We start from the raw sequence: 24,150 nt of genomic DNA, 5'->3' as shown, positions 1-24,150 counted from the left end.
AAGCACTGCTGAGAAAAATTAAAGAAGGACTAAGTATTGTTAAGGTGTCAGTTCTCTCCCAGATAGATTCAACATCTCCATGATAATCCCAAAAGATTTTTCCTGAGGAAATTGATAAACTGATTCTAAAATATAGGCCAATATAAAGGATCTAGTACATCCAAAGCCATCTCGTAAATGAAGAACAAAGTTGGAGGATTTATAGTAACTGACTTCAATACTTACTATACTGTATTACTGGCATAAAGAGTGACAAGTAAATCAATGGAACAGAATAAACCCGTATTTCTACAGTTATCTGATTTTCAACAAAGGCACCAAAACAGTTCAATCAACAAGTGAAGTCTATTCAGTAAATGGACCTAAAATAACTAGATATCCATATAGGTAAAGAAAAACTGAACCTCAGCGTCTACCTCACACCAAATACAAATACTAATGCATAATAGATCACAGACCTAAACAAAAAAGCTCAAACCATTCACACAGTTTTTAAAGAAAAAAAAAAAATAAGAGTACTGTCATAAACTGAGGATAGGTAAGGGTTTTCTAGACAATCACAGAAAGCAATAAACATACAGGCAAAATTTGATAAATGAGACTCTATAAAAAATTAAAACTTGCTTATCAAAAGATACCAGTAAGAAAAAAGGTAAGACTGGGACTGGAGGAAAAAAAAATTTTTTTAACATACATCTGATAGACTGGTATCCAGAATATATAAGGAATTTCACAACTCATCAATAAAAAGACAAAACAACCCAATTTCTTTCATCAGCAAAAGATCTAAACACTCTTCAAAGAAAATATACATGGCCAATGAACAAATGACAAAGTGCTCAATATCATTAGTCATCATGGAAATATAAAATTAAACCACAATGAGATACCACTACTCATCTACCAGAACAGCAAAAATTAGAAAAACCAACAAATGCCAAAAGATGGTGAGGATGTAGAGCAACTAGAATTCTCATATATTGCTGGTAGGAATGTAAAATGACACTACTAGAAGCAAATCTAGTAGCTCCTTATAGAACTGAATATACTGTTCCCCTTTTGACTCAGCCAAATCAACTCCTGAGTAATTATCCATGAGAAATAAAAACATGTTCACAAAAAGACTTGTACAAAAATATTAATAGCAACTTTATTCATAGTAGCCAAAAACTAAAGGAAACAGCCTAGATGCCCACCACCAATAAGAGAACAGATAAACAATTAATGTTAATCCACAGTAATAAGAAATTATCTGATATGTGCAGTAACATGAACGAATATAAAAAATATTATACTGAGTGAAAGAAGTATTATATAAAACAGAACATACATATGATTCCATTAATAAGAAATTCCAGAACAGGAAAATTTTAACCTATAGTAGAAAAAAATCCTGTAATAATGGTTACCTCTGGGAGGGCAGGAGCAGAGTGACTACAAAAAGGCATAAAGGAATTTCCTAGAGTGACAGTAATGTTCTATATCTTGACAGAGGACTGAGTTACAAACATTTATGCATTCATCAAGACTCAGCAAATATGCACTTAAGATATGTGCATTTCACTGTATGAAAACTTTATATGTAAAGATAAAAAACTCTTAAAATACTGAACTCTAGTTGGTGGTATGCATGTTGAAATATTTATGGGGAAACACTGATGTCTGCAGTTTACTTTTAAATGCATTCAAAAACCAAATGAAGTGATGGACAGACAAAAGAATGAACAGACAGGTGATAAAGTATAGTAAAATGTTAATGATAAAATCTAGGTTATGAATATATGGATTATGGATTATGAATATATGGATCCTATTTAAAATTTTTCATAATAAAATGTAAGAAAAAAAATCAGTCTACCCATGAAGGGTGAACTATATCACAGACAGCTAAAGAAACTGTAAATGAATTAACACATTAATATGAGTTACATATTAAATAAAATGAAAATATTCATATTATTGCAGTTTTTCAGTATTTTTAATATTGGTCACAGTTTAGAAGGCCCAAAGGAAACTCTAGGTTGACTAATTACCTAATTCCCAAACCAAAAAAAGTTGTTACCAGGCTTATAAGTAATAAGCAATCAACCAATGGTCCAGTGACAATCACCTACCCTCACTGACCATACTTGGCAATAAAGAAGAAACTGTATAAATTATCTGGACAATATATTTGAGAACCCATTACGGAGAGTATAATCCAATGAAGACAGAACAAATATAAAAATACTGATGAAAGGCCAGCATAACAATGGGATGTAAGAACTGTAAGAACTCTTAAAGAAATCCTTCCTCTGCACATCAAGCCTACCATTTTATGATTAACACTTATTACAATCTCTTCAATAAGAGAGAAGAAAGAAAATATAATTTGGAAAATATTCAGGACAGAGTTTTTAAAAAGCAGCTTAAAAAGTACTTGGAAAAATCATTACTTAATCTTAAAAATAAAATAACAGTCTTGAAGCACTATATCTACAAAAAAAAAGTTATTCTCCATACACAACTGAGGATTATATTAAACTAAACCATGAGAGCATTGAATCAGAAGTTAAAATATTGTTAACATAAGGGAATGTCAAACATTAGGGAAACTTCCAAGGAAGTTTGTAAAATTCACCAATGTATTTATAAACAGGATAGAACCTTAATTATTATCAAGAACAAGGGTGGTCCAATGTGAAGGTATAGTCAGCCTCAAATTCCTAATTCTTAATTCTAGAATATTATCTGACATTAGGTATTTGCATAATAATTAAGGTTATCAGAACTTTCTTATTGCTCTGTGATAGAAAAAACCTAGACTATTAGAAAATAAAAGCATATATATTTTGTGGGGGGCTTCCCTCTTTGGACAATCTTATGATACTTGCAAAGCAAGAAGATGAATTTTTGCAAGTCCCAAATCTATAATTTTTAACCAAAAACCTCATAGTTCCTGTGAGGTAGTAATATTTTTAGATACTACCATAGGGCAGAAAATTAGCAACAGAGATGTCCCAGAATCCTGTGTACAGTTACTTTTATCTGAATAATAGAACCCTAAGAACATTAAATTTTTAAAAAGAAACAAAATTTCACTCACATTTAAAACTTTATATTTAAAGTGTTTTACCTTGTGCTAAACATAGTTAGGCATTTACTTTTTCATAAGGCAACAAAAGAAAGAAAATTATATTTCTCCATCTTAAGCATAAGGTGAAAGTCCACTGAGCAAGAACCAAAATTAACAATGACAATTTAACACTTTATCTAGGGAAAGAAAATGAAATGACAAATTTCCCAAAATACCCTTAGTCTACATGATGGAATACAATACTACACATTTTAATGTGCACACAGGAACAATTATTTCCCATGTTAACCTTATGTAGTATAAATTATCCTAATCCTATTAGGATTAAGATCATAGTATTTATTACATCTTTACATTTTATACTTTTTGAAATTTTTTAAATTATACATATCAACGCCATAGACAGAGTAAATTATGTACAATCTAGGGTTCAATGCACTCACAGTTCCTTGTGTTTGTCTTCAGCCAAGATTTGGTCATTTGGTTTAAGAGAATACCTATAACACAGAAACAGAAATATGCTGGTCATATAAACATGTAAGTATGTTTGCCTCATAGACATCTGATTGTGGTATCAATATACAGTCAGTTTACCCCTATCAAATAAGCATTATTACATGGTTAACAGGTCTGTCTTAATTGATAAAATATTAAAAAATGCTCAACTTCTCTGATGCTCTATTAGTCACTTCTATAGACACCATCTCAAGAGCTGAAGCTGGATCAACTTGACCATGCTTTGAAAACATTAGGTATCTTCAATATTCTTCTGTAGTGAAATCATCTGTAATGTTCTAATCATCCAGCAGTTCAAAACTGAAGAAACTACTACAATGTTAATAATTTAAGAATTCACAAAACAATATGCAGTTATTCATTTGTTAAATACATAGTAAACTTACTAGGTAGTGTGACTACAGGAGGAAAAATATATTCTGGAGTTCTCGACTAAATCATTGACTAGCTTAATGATCATAGGCAATTATTTCACCTCTTTAAGTCTAACTTTCCCTGGCTATAAAATAGAAGCTACCATAACTATCAGAACAAAGATCTTCCAATAACATATATTTATACTGCTGAAGATAAAACAGACTTTCTGAGGAGTACAGAGAAATAGATAAACAACAAAAGACAGGGCTTCAGCTTCCACTTGCATTTATCCCTTTTCTAAAACTAATCTGTCGGACAATGGATCAGAGAGGTCCAAGGGTCCAAGCGGAGAAGTCATCTAAATTCTCTTTTCTTGGGGGGAGAGTATAGCTCAGTGGTACAGTGCATGCTTGGCATGCACAAGGTTCTGAGTTCAATCCCCAGTACCTTTACTAAAATAAATAAACCTAATTACTCCCTCCCCCCAAAATTTAATATATTAATAAATTCTCTTTTCTTGACTCCCCTTCTACAAATGCCTTTACTCACTTTATAAAAAGAGTGGCAAACCTCTCACTCATCCTGAATGGAACTGTACTGCATTACCTGGGTATAAAAACCTCTGAAGTATTAAACAAGGAATGATTCATATTATTTTGTCTGAAAACCCTTCCTTACTTAAAGTATGACAAATTGACTATAGGGTTTCCTGTTTTATACATTGTTACTATAAAGAATGACGCTAGAAATTAAAAAGGAGGAATTGTGATATGACATTCCAGTTTCAGATATATTATGGAATGGGGCAGAAGCTGGTCACAATTTTCACTTAAAAAGTTTATCATTTCCATCCCACGTTCATCGTTAAAGAAGATGTTGCTTTTCAGGGAGAACCTGCTGAAGCAAAGCTAAGCGAGTTTCTAAAAATGAACAAGAAAGACAGTGTCAATTTATTTCTTCCAAGCAACATACTTAAACAAGGCTCCCTGCCTTCCATTTATCTACCAAGGAGAAGATGATTGTCACAGGAATACAATGAAATTATTTATTTGAATTGAAAAATAAAGCCAGACTTTTTCTATCAGAAATTAAAACTGATTGGTTTGACAATGAAAAGCAGTTTTGCCAACAAGATTCCAAGGCAGACAATGGCTTTAAACTGAACAAATGGCTTTCGCTAAAACATGTTTAAAGGACTTGATAAAAATATTTTATCAAAAGAACACATTTTTGACATAGGTATATCGAAATAAACAATATTTAACTTCTCTCAGCACCTCCTAAAATGCTGAAGTAAAAGCATGCCTATTAAGTAAAACACTAACAGATATAATTACTAGTTATTTAAGAAGACTTAATAAAGCTTTTTTGGTATACTTCCCAGAATTGCAAGTCTCTAATGACTCTAATAACTGGCAAGTCAAGTGGTTTCTATTATTTGCTTCCAACAAAACTCAAGGACCTAATCAAATTATCAGCTGGCAGATAAATAAAAATAATTTTTGATGATAAATCATTTGATGCTAGAAGAGTTCAAATAATTGAGTGACAACTGCTGAAACAAAACTCTGTCTGTTATCAATTAATTATGTGAACAGATCTCTCAGCACTTATACCACTAAAAGAAAGAGGCAATAAAATTGATGTTGAACATGGTCTTATTGCAGCACTGAGTATTATTTATGCACAAAGGTTGAATTAATTGAAAAAAATTAAAGATCAGCTCCACCCATCTCATTAAAAGATGCAAGTCCAATAACTTAATTTTCTTGTGTATAATAATCATTTAACAACATTTTAACATATTTATGCTGTTTTACTAACTATATACTAATCACAATTTAATGACTAGGAGATTTTTTTTTAAAAACTTGACTTCACACATATATTAGTTGTAGAGACATATGAAAGGGTGATCAACATGCATGAAAGGTTTTAATGCATAAAAATACATTGCCTTCATAATGTATGCATAATATATTACATGCAAAACATAATTCATGCATAAAAAATCATCACACAAGGATAAAATCTGGTGGGGAAAAGTGTAATAGATACATAAATTTAAACAGAGAAAGGAATATAAAAATTTTAAATGTTAAAAAAAAGCTTATTTGTGTCTTTTTATAAATGAATAATGGTAAGTATCAAACCACTATGGTATTTAGTCCACTAAAATTGTGATTTATCAGTTTTATTTAACATTATAATATAAAAATCACAAATATTAACAAGTGAAATACTTTTTATCAAAACTTTTTTATGGAAGTTATAAAGTTTGAAATCAGTGGATTCGACATCTGTGTCTTAGCAAAGTGCTTGGTACATATAAAATAGGAACTCAATCAATGCTACTTTCCCTCTTTCTCTAGCTGGCTAGTGATAGAGAAATAAAAAACGTTTCTTGCCCTTAAGGACCTCACAATTCAGAAGACAAATCAGAATAAAGGTAACTGCTCATAATGTGGTATTACAATAACGTTAGGTACAATGTATAATGTTCATACAAAGAGGGAATAATAAACGGGGCTATTTCTCACTGAATCATTTAATGTCAATGTTTATTTAAATGTGGGGCTATAATTACAGGCAGTTCTCATTTTCATTTGTATGTCCTGTTCTGCCAACCTAAATGCTGTTGGTAGAACAAAAGATACACAGCCTTTTGAATCTTTCTATTACATTTAACTTATTATCTGAATATTTGACACTTTAAATTAATAAACTTCAAAGAGAAAATTCAACTTAGTGAAAGTAGAGAGCCACATATACTTCAACTTTCTACTATGTCTTTTCCAGAATGATACCAAAGCAGAGCCTATTTTTCAGTTGGGTTTTGTTTCCTAAAGACATGATTTTAAAATGTTCTGGTTTTATATCCATTTCTTAGATTCAAACATGAACATAGTCTCTTAAAATGCCAGAGACAGCAAAAGGTATTCCAGCCTTTTTTCTACCTGAATTTACCAGAGGGAAGAGACATACACTCCAGTCAGCAGAAGATGAGGAAGCAGGAGAGAGAGCAGGGAAGGGAACCTCTTTATTCCTGCCACAAGCCCCTACAAAGAGAGCCTCTGAGCCAGTGAAAGAACATTAGATTGAAAGTCTAAGACCTGATTCTGCCATTAAGTAGACAAGCCATTTAATTTCTCTGAAGAGGACAAAACTACCTATGTGACAGTTTTGCTATGTGGATTAAAAATGATAATACATGCAAAAGGCCCAGCACATTATTTAACACGTAATAAATACCCCTCCCCTCTTTATTAGAGGTGCCTGCACCTCTATAAAATGAATAATTCAATAAGCTCATAAGTGAAAGTGGGGAGGATATTAAAGTGTTTCACATATTTTGAAACAACTGCATGACTACAGATTTCCATTAAGGAAATATCAGAGAGCTCTGTACAAGGATGTCAACTAGAGCATTATTTATGAAAAAGTAAAACTGCAAACAATTATGCCATCCAAAAAGGAGCCAACTGCATCAATAAAGTATAGTTCAACCACAGGGAAATGGTACAATATTAAGTTTAAAAAAAAAAGAAGATTGTAAATACTCCCAAAAAGAGGTGGAAACATGTATGTCAAAATATTATATATTCTTCATGCTCTTTCAAAATGTAAATAATATTTTTTTGAAATTAGAAAAAAATATTTTAAAAAATACATATAACACTTTAGAATGTGGTTATGATACTCATCTGGATGTAGCTTTCACTTAAACTTCTCAACAAATGAATCTGTAAACCTCCAAAGATTAGTTCAAAACTTATCTTGTATTTTAAAAATTTAAATAAATTTAAATATTTTATTGTATAAATATTGAGAGCAACAGGTAACAAATAAGTAGGAAGGAGGGGAGAGGGAAAGGAGGGAGAAAGAGGGAACACGGAAGGGAGAGGAGAAGAAGGAGTTCTTTCCTCACTCTGAGCTGTTTAAGGAAGACACACCTGAAGCAAACAAACAAACAAAAAAACAACGAATAAAACCCACTAATGCCATTCCCACCATGGGCAATGAGAAAATGGTATTGTTATTTCAGATTTATAATTAAATATCATAATACATAAGTAAAATGCATTAATACATTATAGGTAACTATTGAGATATGCTAGAACAGCAGTAATGTGCTACGAACAGTAATAAAACGAAGTTTGGGCCTTTTGTAAGAGACAGAAACAAACATTATTTATTCAAGTATGCTCTTTCCCTGAAGAAGATTAGCATAACAGAATTTCAGGCTCAAAAAGATCCTTGAAGAGAAAGTGAAGCCCACAAACAGCCCAATCATAAATGAAATGCCCTACCCCATTTCATAGATAGTTTATGCCAAACCAAGACTTGCTACATAGCAGGATGACAATAAAATATTCTATAAATACTTGCAATTAAGATTGCCTTCTGAGAAATAAACAAGTAAAATTCCAGAAATCTGCAAAGAATTCACAGACCAAAGAACCCTAATGGTATCCTGTAGTTTAATAAATCTGACAGAATCAATCAGGTAGACAGTCTGGATATTGCAAAGATTTTAAACAACTTCACATGTTTAACTGGCTCTTGCAATTGAAAAATAAAAGTTAATTAAAACACACTGGAAAGAAAGAAAAAGAGAGACCAAACATATTAACCACCACTAATCACTAAAGGTAAAATTTAAGAGGCTTATAAAGTAATAGATTAAGAGTAAACCATGGGGTTAGAATGCAAATAATAGCAAAAAGTTACAAGGTTTATGAAAATAGTATTTTAAATTCTCATTAGTAAACTAGATGAAGATTAAAACTCAACTGGAGAAGGCTGGAGGAAAAATAATTAAACTAGATTTAAAGCTAAACACACCAAACTATATTCTTTTTTTAAAATTGTTGATAATTATTCATAGTGACTAGCCACATATTTTCATTAATAGACATTTTTAAAATTTGGTACTTGTAAGTTGTCTCCACTTGGCTCTTGGGCCACATCAACAAAATCAGCACACTTTATATCACATTTCCTATTTATTTCTAAGTACATTCTAATCGGACTTCTGTCCCTATCTGTCACTCCACTGTTATTTACCTAGCTGAGGTTACCACTGATATGCTATTGTCAAATTCAGTGGACTTTTGCAGGCTTTATGTTGCCAGAGATGTTATAACTGACATTATTAACCACTTTGTCATACAAACTCACTGTACTTTGTGAGACCCTGTCTCAGCTCTCCTGCTAAAAGCTCACCATTTCTTCTCTATCTCCTTCGGTAATCCTTCTTCATCTATTCATCCATGAAATATTCTATCTTCCAACCACTTCTCCTTTTACTTTATGCTCTTTCTCTAGAAAGGCTCGTCTACTGGTTGCTTAAATATCACCTATATAATAATCGTGGTAGTAGTTATGATGATGATGATGCTAACGATGATGATGATAATGGTAATAACAGCTAATATTTACTGAATGGCATTGTGTCAAAGCACAATTAAATATAACATTTACTTATGATAGAGCTCTTCAGTCATGAATCCTCTACCCACCAGAAACATAAATCAGACTCTCTTCTGAGTATGCCCACCTGGATATCACATATTCATTTCATGCATGAACAAAACTGAACTCAATCTCTCTACTCCCTCTCATACTAACTCAGTTATAAATAACAACAATCTAGTCACTCCCCAAAACTAAAACTGAAATGTCACCCCTGACTCCTTTGTCCTTTTCATTAATCAAGTCTTACCTTTATAACACTACAGTATTAATGAACTTTCTCCCAACTATCCTCTCCTAACTATAACAACCAGGTCACCATCTCTCAACAGGTCTAACACTATAGCCTTCCCTAATTTATCTCCTCAAATCCCCTGGTCTACTGCAGACACAGTGATTTATGTAATTCTATATGTAAATCTGATCATGTCATCCCCCTGGTTATTAAACCCCCTCAAGTTGTCTCCATTGTTTGTAACAGAGATAAGAGACATTTCGAGCTTCTTAGTAGCCAATAGTATTAGCTAACATATGGCAAATACATAAATTATCTCATTCAACCCTTACATTATAATATTCCTATTCTAATATTCCTATTTGACTCACAAGGAAACTGAGCTTCCTTAGATTAAGAAATATAACCAAAGTCACACAACTACAAGTTGTTCCAGAGCACAATCTTAACTACGGTGATGAAGCAATTTCTTTCTACACCTGTCTCTCCTCAATTAGACGAGCTGCTTAAAGGCAAGAAATTTATTTAACATTGTAGTCCCAGTACTTGAAAAATGCTGATGAAAATTCAGGTGCTCCAAAAAATTTCTATGAGCTCAAGTGAACTGTTAAAAATAAATCCATGTTTAGGTAAGCCTTAGGAATACCATTTCCCTCAATATTCAAAGTAAGGTCTGAACATCAGAGAAGCTACAAAGAACACTATTAAAAATATCTGGAGCAAAATGAGGTCTTCATAAATGAGTCCGTGTTCATTTAGTATTCATAATTTAAGTCTTAACTGAAGAAACTCCAGAGCAACTCAAGTCCAATTCCATAATATGAAATATAAAGATTCAGAATTAAATACCAGTTTATTTCAAATTCTAAAAGAAAGAATCAAAATAGTCAAAGCTCATCTTTCTTTTAATGAAGGTCAAAGGTAACCAAGTTAAAGGAAATACTCAAAATTCAGTAGCATTTCCAAATACCAGTAATAATCTAAAAAGTGTTATTGAAAAAAATATTCTACTCACAATAGCAACAACCATATTTTTAAAATACCTAGAATAAACCTAAAAAAAGTACTTTTATAAAGAAAACTGTAAAATTCTGCAGTAAAACCTAAGTGGCACTGTCTAATATTATAACCACTACTCACATGACTAAATTTAACTAAAATTAAATAAAATTTTAAAATTCTATTCATCAGTTGCACTAATCATACTTCAAATGTTCAAAGCTAAATAAATGTGACTGCTGGTTACCATACTGGACAACACTATATAACATTTTCAGCATCACAGAAAGTTCCAGTGGACAGCACTGTTGCAGATATAGTAAATTACCCCAGATTTCACTGTTACTTTTAATTGCTTCTGAATGGTTTGAATGTTTTCCAAAAATCATTTATTTTTATAACAAATTTAGCAATGATCACTACCACAAGATGTATAAGTTTAAAAAATACTATTAATTTTGTAACCCTGTATTTAATGTACTTAGAACCTATGTGTCACTGAAATATATAATAGAATACATAAGCTAAATGGAGAAATATATGTAGAGACAGAAAAACCCATATGGTGAAGAGCTCGTTTTTCCAAATTAATCTATAAATGTAATGCAATCCCAAACAACATCTCAGAAAGAATTTTCATAGGAATCAACAAACTTATTTTAAAATCTATGGACAAAAGAAAAGAGCCAAGAACAACTAAGAAAACTCTTGAATAAGAACCAAATGTAGGGACTTGCTCTATCCGACATCAAGACATACCGTAAAACTTTAGTAATAAAATAAAGATAGGGCTGGCATTAGTTCAAGGACAGACAGACAGACCAGGAGGGGAAAAAAAATAGAATTAAGAAACCAAACTAGAGGTAAATAAAAATCGGCACTGCGGATCAGTGAGTAAAGGCTGGACTATTCAAAATACAGTTATAAATCAGCTGATTCCTATAAGAAAAACTTTCTAAAAACGGTATCCCTACTTCATATCATATACAAAATCAATTCAGGCTCAATTAAAGACCTAAATATATAAAACATAATGTTATAACTTATAGAAGAAAAACACTGCAAAATAGCTGTATAAAGACTTAACTACAAGTGTCAGGACATTTCAGAATTTGTAAAACAAAACAGTAATAGTTTTTAACCTTATATACAGAGTATCACAACACTCCAAAAATACTGTTTGGAGTGTTAATGTACATTCTAAATATACCGTTTGGAGTTTAACATACACTCTAAATACTGTTAGGAGTGTTAATATCCACGTAATATACACTCATTTATCGAAGTAGTTCATCTTAGTTCATAAAAATAATTCAGCTGTAAATTTTTGGCATTGAGTAATGAGCATTGAAATTTATGACCAACTACTATTACTCTCAGTATTTCTGTAGTGGACATTAAAGTAATATCTTTCATGCATGCTTACATTAATCAAGATTTACCTAGGGTTCACATCATTCTACCACTAAAGATTTACATCACTGAGAAAAACATAGTTTCTAAACTACTCTAGCTTCTCTTTTTAAAACTGTATTTTCACTTCTGATGATGATTTTTATTTCCCAATTATCATTTCATTAATTCTCTCATTCCTCTTAACTTCTGCGATATTTATCTGGTGTCAGAAATAATTAAGGCAAATCTGTCTTATGCATTCCTTCCCTCCGTTTTCCATCCCTATTAATACATACCTCTTTCTTTACTCTCCATAATTAGACCAAACTCATCTGGGAAGTATTTACATGTTCCATATTTCCTTCTCCCCTCACACCCACTGTGTCTCTTCAATATGCTGAAAAAGATTATTTTCAATAGCTTACTTCCTGCCACAAGTGTTCCTACTTATTTTCAGTTGTTATATTTGGCAAATTGGATACATTAAAACTGACTAACTTGACTCTGCTTTTTCTTTTAATTAGATAAAGATCTTAATTTTTTCTTATTCAAGGGGAAAACTAGCTTTAAAATCTTCAAATAAACAATAGGATACTCTAGAAGAAATTTTAATTTTTTAATATCAAATGAGTATCTATATTTCTGAATCATGTCAATGCTTGCTGTATTCTGGAAACAGGTCAATTGTAGGCAACATACCATCCTCCCAACACAAGAAGTGCACTGTTTTGAAAGCTTAGTCAAGATGAGAATTTTTGAGTCTTTCAACCTCTCACAAAGAAATCAGTAATCTACTCAAAGGCATTAATTAAAACTGAATGCTAACAATTTTTAGAGCAAATTACACACATTTTTCTCACTTACATTATACCTGTAACTGAAGAACAGAATTTCATTAAGTTTATAAACCTTTACATATCTACTTAATTTATACTCAAAAAATCTGGATATAGAGTTTTCCACTTTCAAATTAATACTTCTATAGTAAGATAGTGGAAAATAAAGAATACAAGCTTACAAGTAAAACAAATACTCTGCACAATGACTGATACATTTTTTTGGTCATGAACAAATGCCTTAGACGCTAAGTTATTCTTTATGAGGATAACTACCTCAGAAAATTGTCATAAGAGCTAAAATAATACCATATAAAAACACAGCTAATATATGCTGAATAAATGCTATTATTATCAGATAATTATTAAAAATTATTATACTTTTATTTTTCTCCTCACTCTTGAAAGTTTTTCAGAAGAATTTTCCATGGCACTTCTTTAGATTCAACCCTTTTTTGCACACCACTCCAACGTGCAAAGACCATTAGGATATAATGGTTCTTGTTCTTTTAAAAACTGCTCTGAAAAGCGTGACATAGCATGTGGAAAATATAACTTCACAAAAATATATGTGAAAAAAGTATCAATATCCTCATTAACTTTTAACACTTAAAATTCCACTTAAAAAAGGCTTTTCAGTCAGATATAGTTACCAAGTGCCTAACGCGTATTCAGCACTATGCTAACAGTCACATGACAAAAAAGCATAGTGCAGTTCCTTGGTGTCCAGAGCTCACTGCACACAGAAAGGATTTACTAAGAAACTTTTCTTAATTGTTTTTCTCCCCACCAATGTTTATAAATGCTGCATGCAAGGCTTATACTATGGATATTTACTTATATACCTTGTACAAAAAAGAATGTTGAGCTTCCTCTCAAGAGATCAGAAACCAGAAGAGAGTAAGCAAATCAGAACCAAGAAAGTCAAAGGAAATTTTAAATTAAAGAAAAAAAAAGTCTCTCTTATTCAAAACACTACCTATTTGAGAAATTAAGATTATCACATAAATTACACAAAATTTTAAATACTTAAAACAAAAGATGAGACCAGAAATCAACAAAAAGCTTCAACTAAAGGAAAGTAAGAAAACCATTTTGATTTATCCAGGGATTGCTCTGACACAGGAAACAGGCTTACTCATTCTGAATCCCCCAAATCTGCCATGTAGTTATCAATTCTTAGTTTGTACATAGGTTTAAATTACCAAAAATTTAATAATCTAGTTAATAAATAAAGATAGTGTGACATGGTAGAAAAGGAAACATATAGGGTCAGGAGATACAGATTCTCTCTCAGGCTTGCACTGCTAATTGTAATCAAGGGAAAACATTTAACTTCACTGAACCTGGTTTTTTTCTGTTGTAAAAACAATAAAGAGGATTAAAACATCTCCAAATTTCAATGTATCTCAAAAATTCTATGCAACTGTAGTCACATATTTCCTGCTATTATAGCACATATAATAATAGTGAAATACACACACTCACACCCCTTGGACTTCACAAATATGGCAGAAAGACTTAAATAGGATCAAAAAGAACAGTAATATAAGCATTGAAAGTCAAAAAGGTTTCCACAAATTTCCAGAAAAAGGAAAGCAGATGAGGAACTCAGCAGCACCAAAGAAACTAAAATCTCAATTCCAACGGAAAGAGTCTATATATGATAAGCAAGCCCAGAACACCTGCAGAAGCCCTAAATCTCAGAAGACACGGATAAGGCATGGAGCTCAAATTAGGGGAACAGTCTACCATCTCACCCTCACAATTTACAACTCCTAAGATAAATCAGAGATAAATTAGAGGTTTATTCCCTTGAGAAACCAAAGAGAAGCATCTCTGAACGGAGGGACAGCTGGCAAGCCAGAAGTAGGGAGGGACAGATGAAACTGCCTAATTATGGTAACTCTGGCCCCCTTTCTCTGGCCAACTCTAACAATAAAGCAGCTTTATACCTTCAGGAAGGAAAATGAAGACTTTTCTATAAAGAAACTGAAAAGATTCTCAAAACAGACTTCCAGATACTAACATTAAGGGTCATCTCCCCTCTCCAAAAAAAAAACAGGCTTTTAGCATAATTAGGCCACAATAAAGTCCCACCAGTCAACAAGTCCAACCCACACATACCAACCTGCTAATGAGGTTTCAAATGAGGGGTACTGGGGGGAGGGGTTTTTGAAAAACAAATTTTCTTTGCATTATTTATTAGTGCTCTTGGCTATATAACAAATTCACCCAAAACTTGGCAAATTAAAACAGTAGTTATTATCCCACAGATTCTGAGAGTCAGGAATCCAGAAGTGGCTTAGCTGAGTTTCTCTGGCTCGAGGTCTCTCATGTGGTTTCAGTCAAGCTGTCTGTCAGCCAGGGCTGCAATAATCTCAGAGCTCAACAGAGGATGGAGAACCCACTTCTCAGCTCCTTTACACGGTTGTTGGCAAGTCTCAGTTCCCCACTGGCTGTAGGCGTGAGGCCTCTTCTCTCCAGCCATTTATGCTTCTCACAAGGTGTCTGAATGTCCTCAAGACATGGTGGCTAGCTTCTTCCAGAATGAGTAATCCAAAAATAAGAGACAGAGACAGAGGGAGAGACAGAGGGAGAGAGAGAGAGAACATGCAAGCAAGCACAAGCAAGTAAGACAGCACCCACGATGGAAGACACAGTCTTTAACAACCTAATCTTTGAAGCAACACACCATCACTTCTGCCATACGCAGCTGGTTACGTGGATCAGCCATGGTGCAATATGGGAGGGAATAACTCACAGGAATGCCAGCAGGAGGGGATCATCGGGAGCCACCCTGGAGGCAGGCTATCCCAGTCTGCCTTCTGGTCCCCAAGGATCTCTGCCTCCTGGTTTTCAAATCCGTGTGTAGTGCCCTCCCACATTACACCCAGTTTGGTCTGTATGACCAATAGCAAGCATATGGAAAAAATGATGTCACATCACATCCAAGAATAGATTATAAAAAGACTGCAGCTTTTTTATATTTATGGAAAATCAACTCTCTCTCAAATGACTGGCAATAGGGCAAACAGCTGCCATTTTTTAGGACACTCAAATGCTTATCAGGTGAGGAACTGAGGCCCTCAGTCCAATAGCTCTTAAGAAACTGAGGCCAGCCAACGACATAAGTGAGCTTGGAAGCAAATCCTTCAGCCACATTTGAACCTTGCAATGATTGCCACACTGGCCAACAGACTGACTGCAACTTCATCAGAGACCCTAAGCCAGAACCACCCAGCTATGTCACACTCCTAAACCCTCAGAAGCTGGGAGATACTACATGTTTGTTATTGCAAGCAGCCAAGTTTTGGGGTAATGTAGTACACGGCAATAGATAATTATTACTACACAGCAATAAAAAAACTATTAAAGTATAAAAAAAACTCATAAAAGCAATTCAGGACTGTTACAAAAATATTTAACTGTACAGAATGCTGAAATACAGGTACCCTACCATGAATGTTAGAGTTTAGAAAATATTCGTCCAGAGTTTTTCTTATTCCTATGCAAATAAACAGAATAAGCTTTTTAATGTCTTACATTTAACTACAGACAGCCAACAGTCACCAAATATTGAAGGAAAGTCTCCACTGTGAAGGAGAAACATCACAATAAGCAATCAGAAGAGGACAATCCACAGATAAAGCAGGGAAGAAAAGTGAAACCTTCAAAACCCAAACAAAAGCAACTCTAATTATTATGCTTAGACAGACAAGGGAAAAAAATCTACATTCATAACACAAGAACAAAATGTTACATAATAATAGTTTTCTAACATCAAGGACCAAAAAAAAAAATCCTAAAGGCTTCTATAGAGAAAAAATTGGTAATATAAAAAAGAGATATATGAGATGCTGGAAGACAATGGCCTTCAAAATTCTCAACAAAAACTCTGTATTAACCAGTTAATAAGACTGAAGGGAAAAAAAATGTAAAAGATCATCAGACATACACAAAGATTAAAAAAATTACCATACATGTACACATGCACTCTTTCTCTTAGGAAGCTACTGAAGGATATGCTATACACACACACACCACACACACACACAAGAAATCAATGAAGAAAATACGAGACACAGGAAACAAGAAATCTAAAAGGAGATAGTCAAAAGTTCAGGTAGAGTACTATTTAAAAGGACAAAAAAATGAGACAGGTATAGCAACACAACTAGTTCAGTTTGAAGCACAACGATGGTGAACTCCAGAAGGGAGGTCACAGAGGAAAAGAGGTTGATAGACTTACTGACTTTGAGGAGGAGGAGTGGTGGGGAGAGTGGTTAATAGGCACACAACAGACTTAATATATTGAGTGGCTACTGAAAATTTGAATAAGTGTACAGAAAATGGTACAAATGAACACAGAATGCAATAAATCATGGCAAGAAAAATGAAAAGCTTTATAAGTAATCAAAGTCTGTAATTTTGTTCATGATTTAATGTAATATAACAAAGTGGGGAAGATGAAAAAGAGGAAATGGTGTTCATATAAGAGAGATAAATCCTTAGCTATCATAAGAGAGAGTCAACATGCAAAATCTAAAATTGACAAATCAAGAAACAGCTAGAAATACAGACCTCAGAAAGCCCCTAAGCTTAGAATTGCTAGGTAGATGGGTAAGCATGAGAAATTAACGTTCAATTCTCTTAGTCTCCCAGTAAAAATCCAAGAATGCACAGGGGTTTTCCCAAGTTACTACAACCTGATCAGCAAGGAAGGAAGTAATCAGACTCTTCAACAATTTTTTTAAATCAAGAAAATATAAAAATCCTGTTGAGAATGGCAAAAGCAAAGTTCTCAGAAGGTCAGAGGGAATCCTCTCCACCATCGCCCCAAAACACGATTTGGTCATTTACTCTCCTAACAATCTGCAGACCAAGTGTGCCTCTCCACATGGAGTGCCACTGTATCCTCTATTCTGGAATCCATCCTAATCGAATCAATTTCTTGTATCCTTTCCTTACATTAAAGGAACTTTTATCCTTTGCCTATCCAATCAATCATCCTTATGAAAATCACACATAGCAATATTAGCCTATTGTTTAGACACAGACAGATACTAGGGGGAAAAAAACAGCTAACAGAATTTTAAATGGTTTCAGTCTGGAAAAACAGCATTTATGGGGAGAAGGGTAAAAGCAAGGAGAGAGACGGAAGAAGTCGCAAAGAACTGATATTTTTCCTTAAAAACATTCAGTACCAGTTTAACTAGTTTTTAACTAGTACTAGTATTACAATGATAAGTATTTTTTTTATTGAAAAGATCACATACTTCTTTTTTGAAAATCAGAATCACAAAAACAAATACTTTATCAGAAGAATTTTGACAGTTGACTCACTTTTATAGCATAAGATACTAATAAGTATATATTTAATCATTAGTTAGAGTACCTAACAGACTATTCCAGGATAGTTTATTTTCACACAGTTCAAATATAAAACACTTATGTAAATATGGTCTGAAATACAAGTTAAACACAGTCTATTGAAATAATAAGGACCTTTAAAATATATTTTGGAAGAAATGGCCAGAGATATAAACAAGGAAATTCTCTACCTTTTACGACCAAAACTTGTTTTTTATCTCTACATACTTATTTCAAAAGTAAAGGTTACATTAAAACCCTCACCGCCACCCAGAAAAAAAAAATCAGACTTCAGCTGGCCATTTAGGACCAGCTGCTAGTGAAACAAAGAAGCTACTTGAGCTCCCAGTAGTGTCAGCACACAGCTGCCAGATCATAATCATTCTGTTCACATTTGCACAAACTTTTAAAAACAAACATTCAAAACATAGTATAGAGTGAAAAAAAAGCTAATTACCTAAGACTACCCATAGTATTATCCCATAAACACAAACATTTATCTCTGGGTTACACATGCCTAAGAAATGTCTGAAAGCATGTTCTGAAAGCATGTTCATCAACAGTTTAACGCTGGTTACACACGTCGTAAAATTTCCAATTTGTTACTTTCTCTTTGGATTTTTATACGCTATGTGAATTTTTTTTAGTGACCATCAGTTAGTTGATTTCCTGGACAAAACATCTCGCACTAAGCAAACAAAGGAGATCTAACTTCAAACCCATAAATTCATGTTCAGTTGGTTCTATTTTGTTTATAAACCTTTCAATGTATAATTGAGATACATTAAACTGTATATATTTAAAGTATATAATTTGATAAGTTCTGATACATACATATACTCATGAAATCACTACACAATCAAGATTAATGAACACACCCCTAAAAGCTCCCTCCAGTTTCTTTGTAATCTCTCCTTCCTGCACTCTGTCACACCCTGGCAAATGCACATAAAACTAATGATCTGCTTTGTTACCATAGATTAAATTGAATTTCCTATATTCTCAATATAAATGGAATTGTACAGTATATACTTCTTGTCAGGCTTCTTTCAATGAACACAATTATTATGAGTTTCATCCAATCAGTATTCCAATCCTTTTTCATTTCTGACTAGTATTCCACTCCATGGGTAAGCAATCTGTTTGATTCACCTGCTGATAGACCTAGAAGTTACTAGGTTTTAGCTATTAAAAACAAAGTTACCATGAACATTAGTGAACAAGTCTTTGTATGGACATATGCTTTCACTTCTCTTGGGTAAATACCTAAGAAAGGAATGGCTGGACCAAATAGCATATGTGTGTTTAACTTTCTAAGACTGAAAATCAGTGCAACATTTTACATTCCCATGAGAAGAAAACTGCACTTCCTCCATAATCTGGCCAAACATTTGATATGTTTTTAAATTTTAGCAATTTACAAATGTATGGTAATATTTCACTGTGTCTTCAATTTACATTTCTCTGATAACTAAAGAGAGTATCTTTACCTGTGTTTATTCGCCATCCATGTATCTTTGGTAAATGTTCAAATCACTCGCCCAAAAACCCATTTTTTGTTGGGTTGCTTCTTTTCTGATTGAATTTTGAGAGTTCTTTATATATTCTAACTGAATTAAACAAATGCTTTGCAAAGATTTTCTTCCAACCTGTGGTTTGTCCTTTCATTCTCAAAACAGTGTCTTTCCAACAGCAAAATTTTTTCATTTTGATAAAGTCCAATTCATCAATATTTTCTTTTATAGAACATACTTCTGTATTCTGTATATAAGGAATTCTGCCTTAAATCAATCACAAAGATTTTGTCCTATATTACTGTATAGAATTTCTATAGTTTTAGTCTTGATATTTAGTTCTATCAGTTAATTTTGAATATGGTACAAAATACAGATCCAAATTCACTGTTATGTACGTGGATGTCCAATTGTGCCAGCACCATTTGTTGAAAAGACAATCCTTTCTCCTCCAAACTTCCTTTCACCTTTGTCGAAAATCAGCTGTCTATTTATGTGTGAATCTATTTCTGGATTTTCTGTGCCATCAAACTTTACACTGGTATCATTGTTTTGATTACTATAGTTTTATAATAATTACTGAAATCAGGTAGTATCCTTTTTTATAGATTCCATCAGTTATCCTACATAAATGACAATGCCTTTTGGAAATAAAAAAATTATTTCTTCTTATGCCATCTGGATGTCTTTTCTTTCTTCTTGTCTAATTGCCTTGACTGGATTCTCCAGGACCACTGCATACATTCTGACGTGGTGAAAGCCGACATCCTTGAACTGTTTCTGATCTTCGGGGAAATTATTCAGACTTTCACCAGTAAAAATTACATTATCAGTAGGCTTTTCCCCAACTTAAATTTCATGAAGTTAAAAAAGGTCCCTTCTATTCCACAACTGCTATAAGAAATTTTATCAGGAAAATACATTGGATTTTGGCTAACACTTTTTCTGTGACTACTGAGATGATTATATGATTTCTTTTTTTAGTTTGTTAATATGGTGATGTACTCTAACTACATGCCAAACGTTAAACCTACTCTATATTCCTAGGATGCCATTTAATTCTGCAAAGTGATTAATACAGTGATGCTAGTATACATGTAGATAAAAGATTTTCAACCTTCATTATCACTTTGCATTCAAAGTTGGTAAGACAATTATAGATAGATAACAGAATGAAAACATCAATCTGAATATTAAAAATATAAACAGTAGTTAGAAAGTAGAAAGTTACAGTTAGAAGTAGAAGCAGAAAGTTAACAGAATTTAGAAAATAAGGGAGAAGTGGCAGAGGGAAGAGTAGGGGCACTGCTAACTTCATTCTATATAGTGAGAAGTCAAGGGATTCTATCAAAAGTTGATGTAAGAAAAAAATTTAATGTATGTATGTTACTTAAAAGCACAAGATAATCAGAAGAAATAAAACCATTAACACAATTGTTTGCAGGCATGTTTCTGATTAGCAAAGTATATTTTTTAAATTTGTATCTGAATTTCATAGGATAAGACATCCTCCAGTTTGTCCTACACCCCCCAACCCATTTCCTATTATATTACAACAGGCCAAATTTACACACTTATAAATTCTTGCCTGATCCTTCGACATTTGAATTTATCCAAATAAAGAGTTATGGAGGTAATCTCTAAGACATTTAAAAAAACCAAAACTTGTTACAAATGGTTGTCTCCCCACCAAATCAGTTGTATTTCTATGTACCAGCAATGAACAATCCAAAAACAATATTAAAAAAAAAAAATCCCACTTACAATAGCATCAAAAATAATTAAATACTTAGGATTAGATTTAACCAAGGAACTGTGAGACTTGTGAACGTAAAACTACTAAAAACTGTTGAAACAACTTAAAGACAACCTAAATAAATGGAAGGACATCCCCTGTTCATGAACTAGAAGACTTAATATTGTTAAAATGGCAATATTTCTAAAACCAGCCTACAAATTAAATGCAATCCCATTCAAACTTTCAACTGCCTTTTTTGCAGGAACAGACAAGAGGATCCTAAAATTAATATGGAATTGCAAGGGACTTCGAATAGCCAAAACAACCCTGAAAGACAACAACGAAGTTGAAGAGCTCACACTTCCTGAATTAAGAACTCACTACAAAGCTACAGTAATCAAAACAGTGTGGTACTGGAATAAGGAAAATCATACAGACTGATGTAATAGAACTGAGAATCCAGAAATTAACCCAAACACCCCTGGTCAACTGATTTTCATCAAGCATGCCAAAACCACCATTCAGTGTGGAAAAGTACAGTCTCTTCAATAAATGATGCTGGGACAACTAGATTTTCACATGCAAAAGAATGAAGTGAACCCTTAAGATACATCTTATACAAAAACTAACTCAAAATGGATCAAAGATCTAAATTTAAGAGTTAAAACTAAAACTCTTAGGAGAAAATAGGCACAAATCATCATGATCTTAGATTTAGAATGGGTTTCAGATATGATAGCAAAAGCACAGGGTACAAAAGGAAAAACAGATAAACTGAACTTCATCAAAATTTAAAAACTTTATTGCTTTAGAGGACACTTCCAAAAAAGTGGGGAAAAAAACCCCACAGAATGGAAGAAGGTGTTTGCAAATCATGCATCTGATAAGGTTCTAGTATTAAGAATAATATAATATATATTATATTATATATAATATAATATATCTTACAACTCAACAACAAAAAACAAATTAAAAAATGGGTGAAGAATTCCAATACACATTTTTCCAAAGATATACAAATGGCCAATAAGCACATGAAAAGATGTTCAACATCATCAGTGATTAGAAAAATGTAAATCAAAACCACAATATGACTTTATACCCACTAGGATGGCTATAATTTTAAAAAGGGAAAAGAACAAGTCTTGCTGAGGATGTGGAGAAAATAGAACCCTCACCTGTAACTAGTCGGAATGTAAAATGGTACAGCCAGTGTTTTAAACAGTCAAATGGTTCCTAAAAAAGCTAAACACAGAATTACCATGTGACTTAGCAATTCCACTCCAAAATGTATACTCTAGACATATGAAAATATATGTCCATGCAAAAACTTGTACACAAATATTCACAGCGGCTTTGTTCATAATAGCCCCAAAATGAAACCACCCAAAGCATCCATCATCAGTGTGTCCATCAATGGATGAATGGACAAATAAAATGTGGTATGTATACAATGGATTATTATTCTGCCTTAAGAAGCAATGAAGTACTGATACATGCTACAACATGAAGAACCTTGAAAAACATCATGCTAAGTAAAATAAGCCAGACACAAAAGGCCACATATTGTATGTCTCTATTTATATGAAATAAAATGTCCAGAATAGGCAAATCCATAGAAACAGAAAGCAGACTGGCAGTTCCCTGGAGATTGGGGCAAGGTGGGGAGGGCAGGTTGAAAATACTGAAATGACCACTAAAAGAGTACTAGTTTCTTTTTGGGGTGATGAAATGTTCTGGAATTAGGTAGTGGTGATGGTTGCACAACACTGCAAATGTCCTGGCAGTCACTGAATTATACACTTTAAAATGGTTAAAATTATGAATTTCAAGTAAATTATACCTCAACAATATTTTTTTAAAAGTGGTTGCCCCTGGACATAGAACTTGGGGTGATCAAGTAGAAGGACCTTGATTTCTCATTATTAATCCTTTTTTAGTACTTAATTTTTTTCTTGTACCAAATAATCTCAGACAGTCAGAATAAATAAACACAAAATGATTTCTCAGCTAAATTAACAACACTGTAAGTTACTATTAGGGGAAAATAGTGGAAATTCATGGCATTTGGGTTATGTCCTGATACTCTTCTTGCCCTTTCTAATCCTATTCCTTCTCCCATTCATGTTATTATGGTACCACTATAGATGTAGTTCATTGATAGTAATTTTTAAATGTGGAAATTAAATCATGAAGTAAACCACATACTTCTTCCTTGAAAAAATTAAAAATAAATTTCAAGTGAAAATAGCAATAGGAATGAACAAACGTACCTAAGTTTTCCCAGGGAAAAGTATGGTCAATTATTTAATAAGTAATAATATTCTACTTGCTAATAGCAGGTTTATATTTCTGGAGTTTTCCTCCAGTTGAAGATGTTAAGAAAGTAAATTCTAAAGTTCTCATCAGTTTTTCTTTAAGTTTCACATTGTACATATAAAAAAGTTTAATACTTACTTATCAAGGAAATCCTTATCCACTACAGCAGTGATGTCAAGAAGAGGATTTCCCATTCCAAAGAGAATATTTTCACTAAAAAAACAGAAACAAAATACAAGCACAAGTGAGAAATACTTCTGAAAATAAGTGATATGTAAAATGCACACAAATATAAAAATATCTTCACTTTACCTTGA

The 24,150-nt window shown here is 32.9% G+C and overlaps 1 protein-coding gene across 3 annotated transcripts in view; it reads right to left on the bottom strand.

The window, feature by feature from the left end:
* Positions 1–24,150, bottom strand: part of ADK (adenosine kinase) — a 413,194-nt gene that overhangs the window by 359,108 nt on the left and 29,936 nt on the right. For all 3 annotated transcript variants that reach the window (XM_006173420.3, XM_032491568.1, XM_006173421.3), the window contains 2 exons: positions 23,972–24,046; positions 3,520–3,573 (listed from right to left, as the gene is read on the bottom strand). In XM_006173420.3, coding sequence (XP_006173482.1) covers positions 3,520–3,573; positions 23,972–24,046 — 129 coding nt within the window. The remainder of the gene's footprint in view (positions 1–3,519; positions 3,574–23,971; positions 24,047–24,150) is intronic.

This window comes from Camelus ferus, chromosome 11 (assembly GCF_009834535.1).
Source record: "Camelus ferus isolate YT-003-E chromosome 11, BCGSAC_Cfer_1.0, whole genome shotgun sequence".
NCBI classification, from domain to species: Eukaryota; Metazoa; Chordata; class Mammalia; order Artiodactyla; family Camelidae; genus Camelus; species Camelus ferus.
This window is presented reverse-complemented; position numbering and strand designations above follow the sequence as displayed.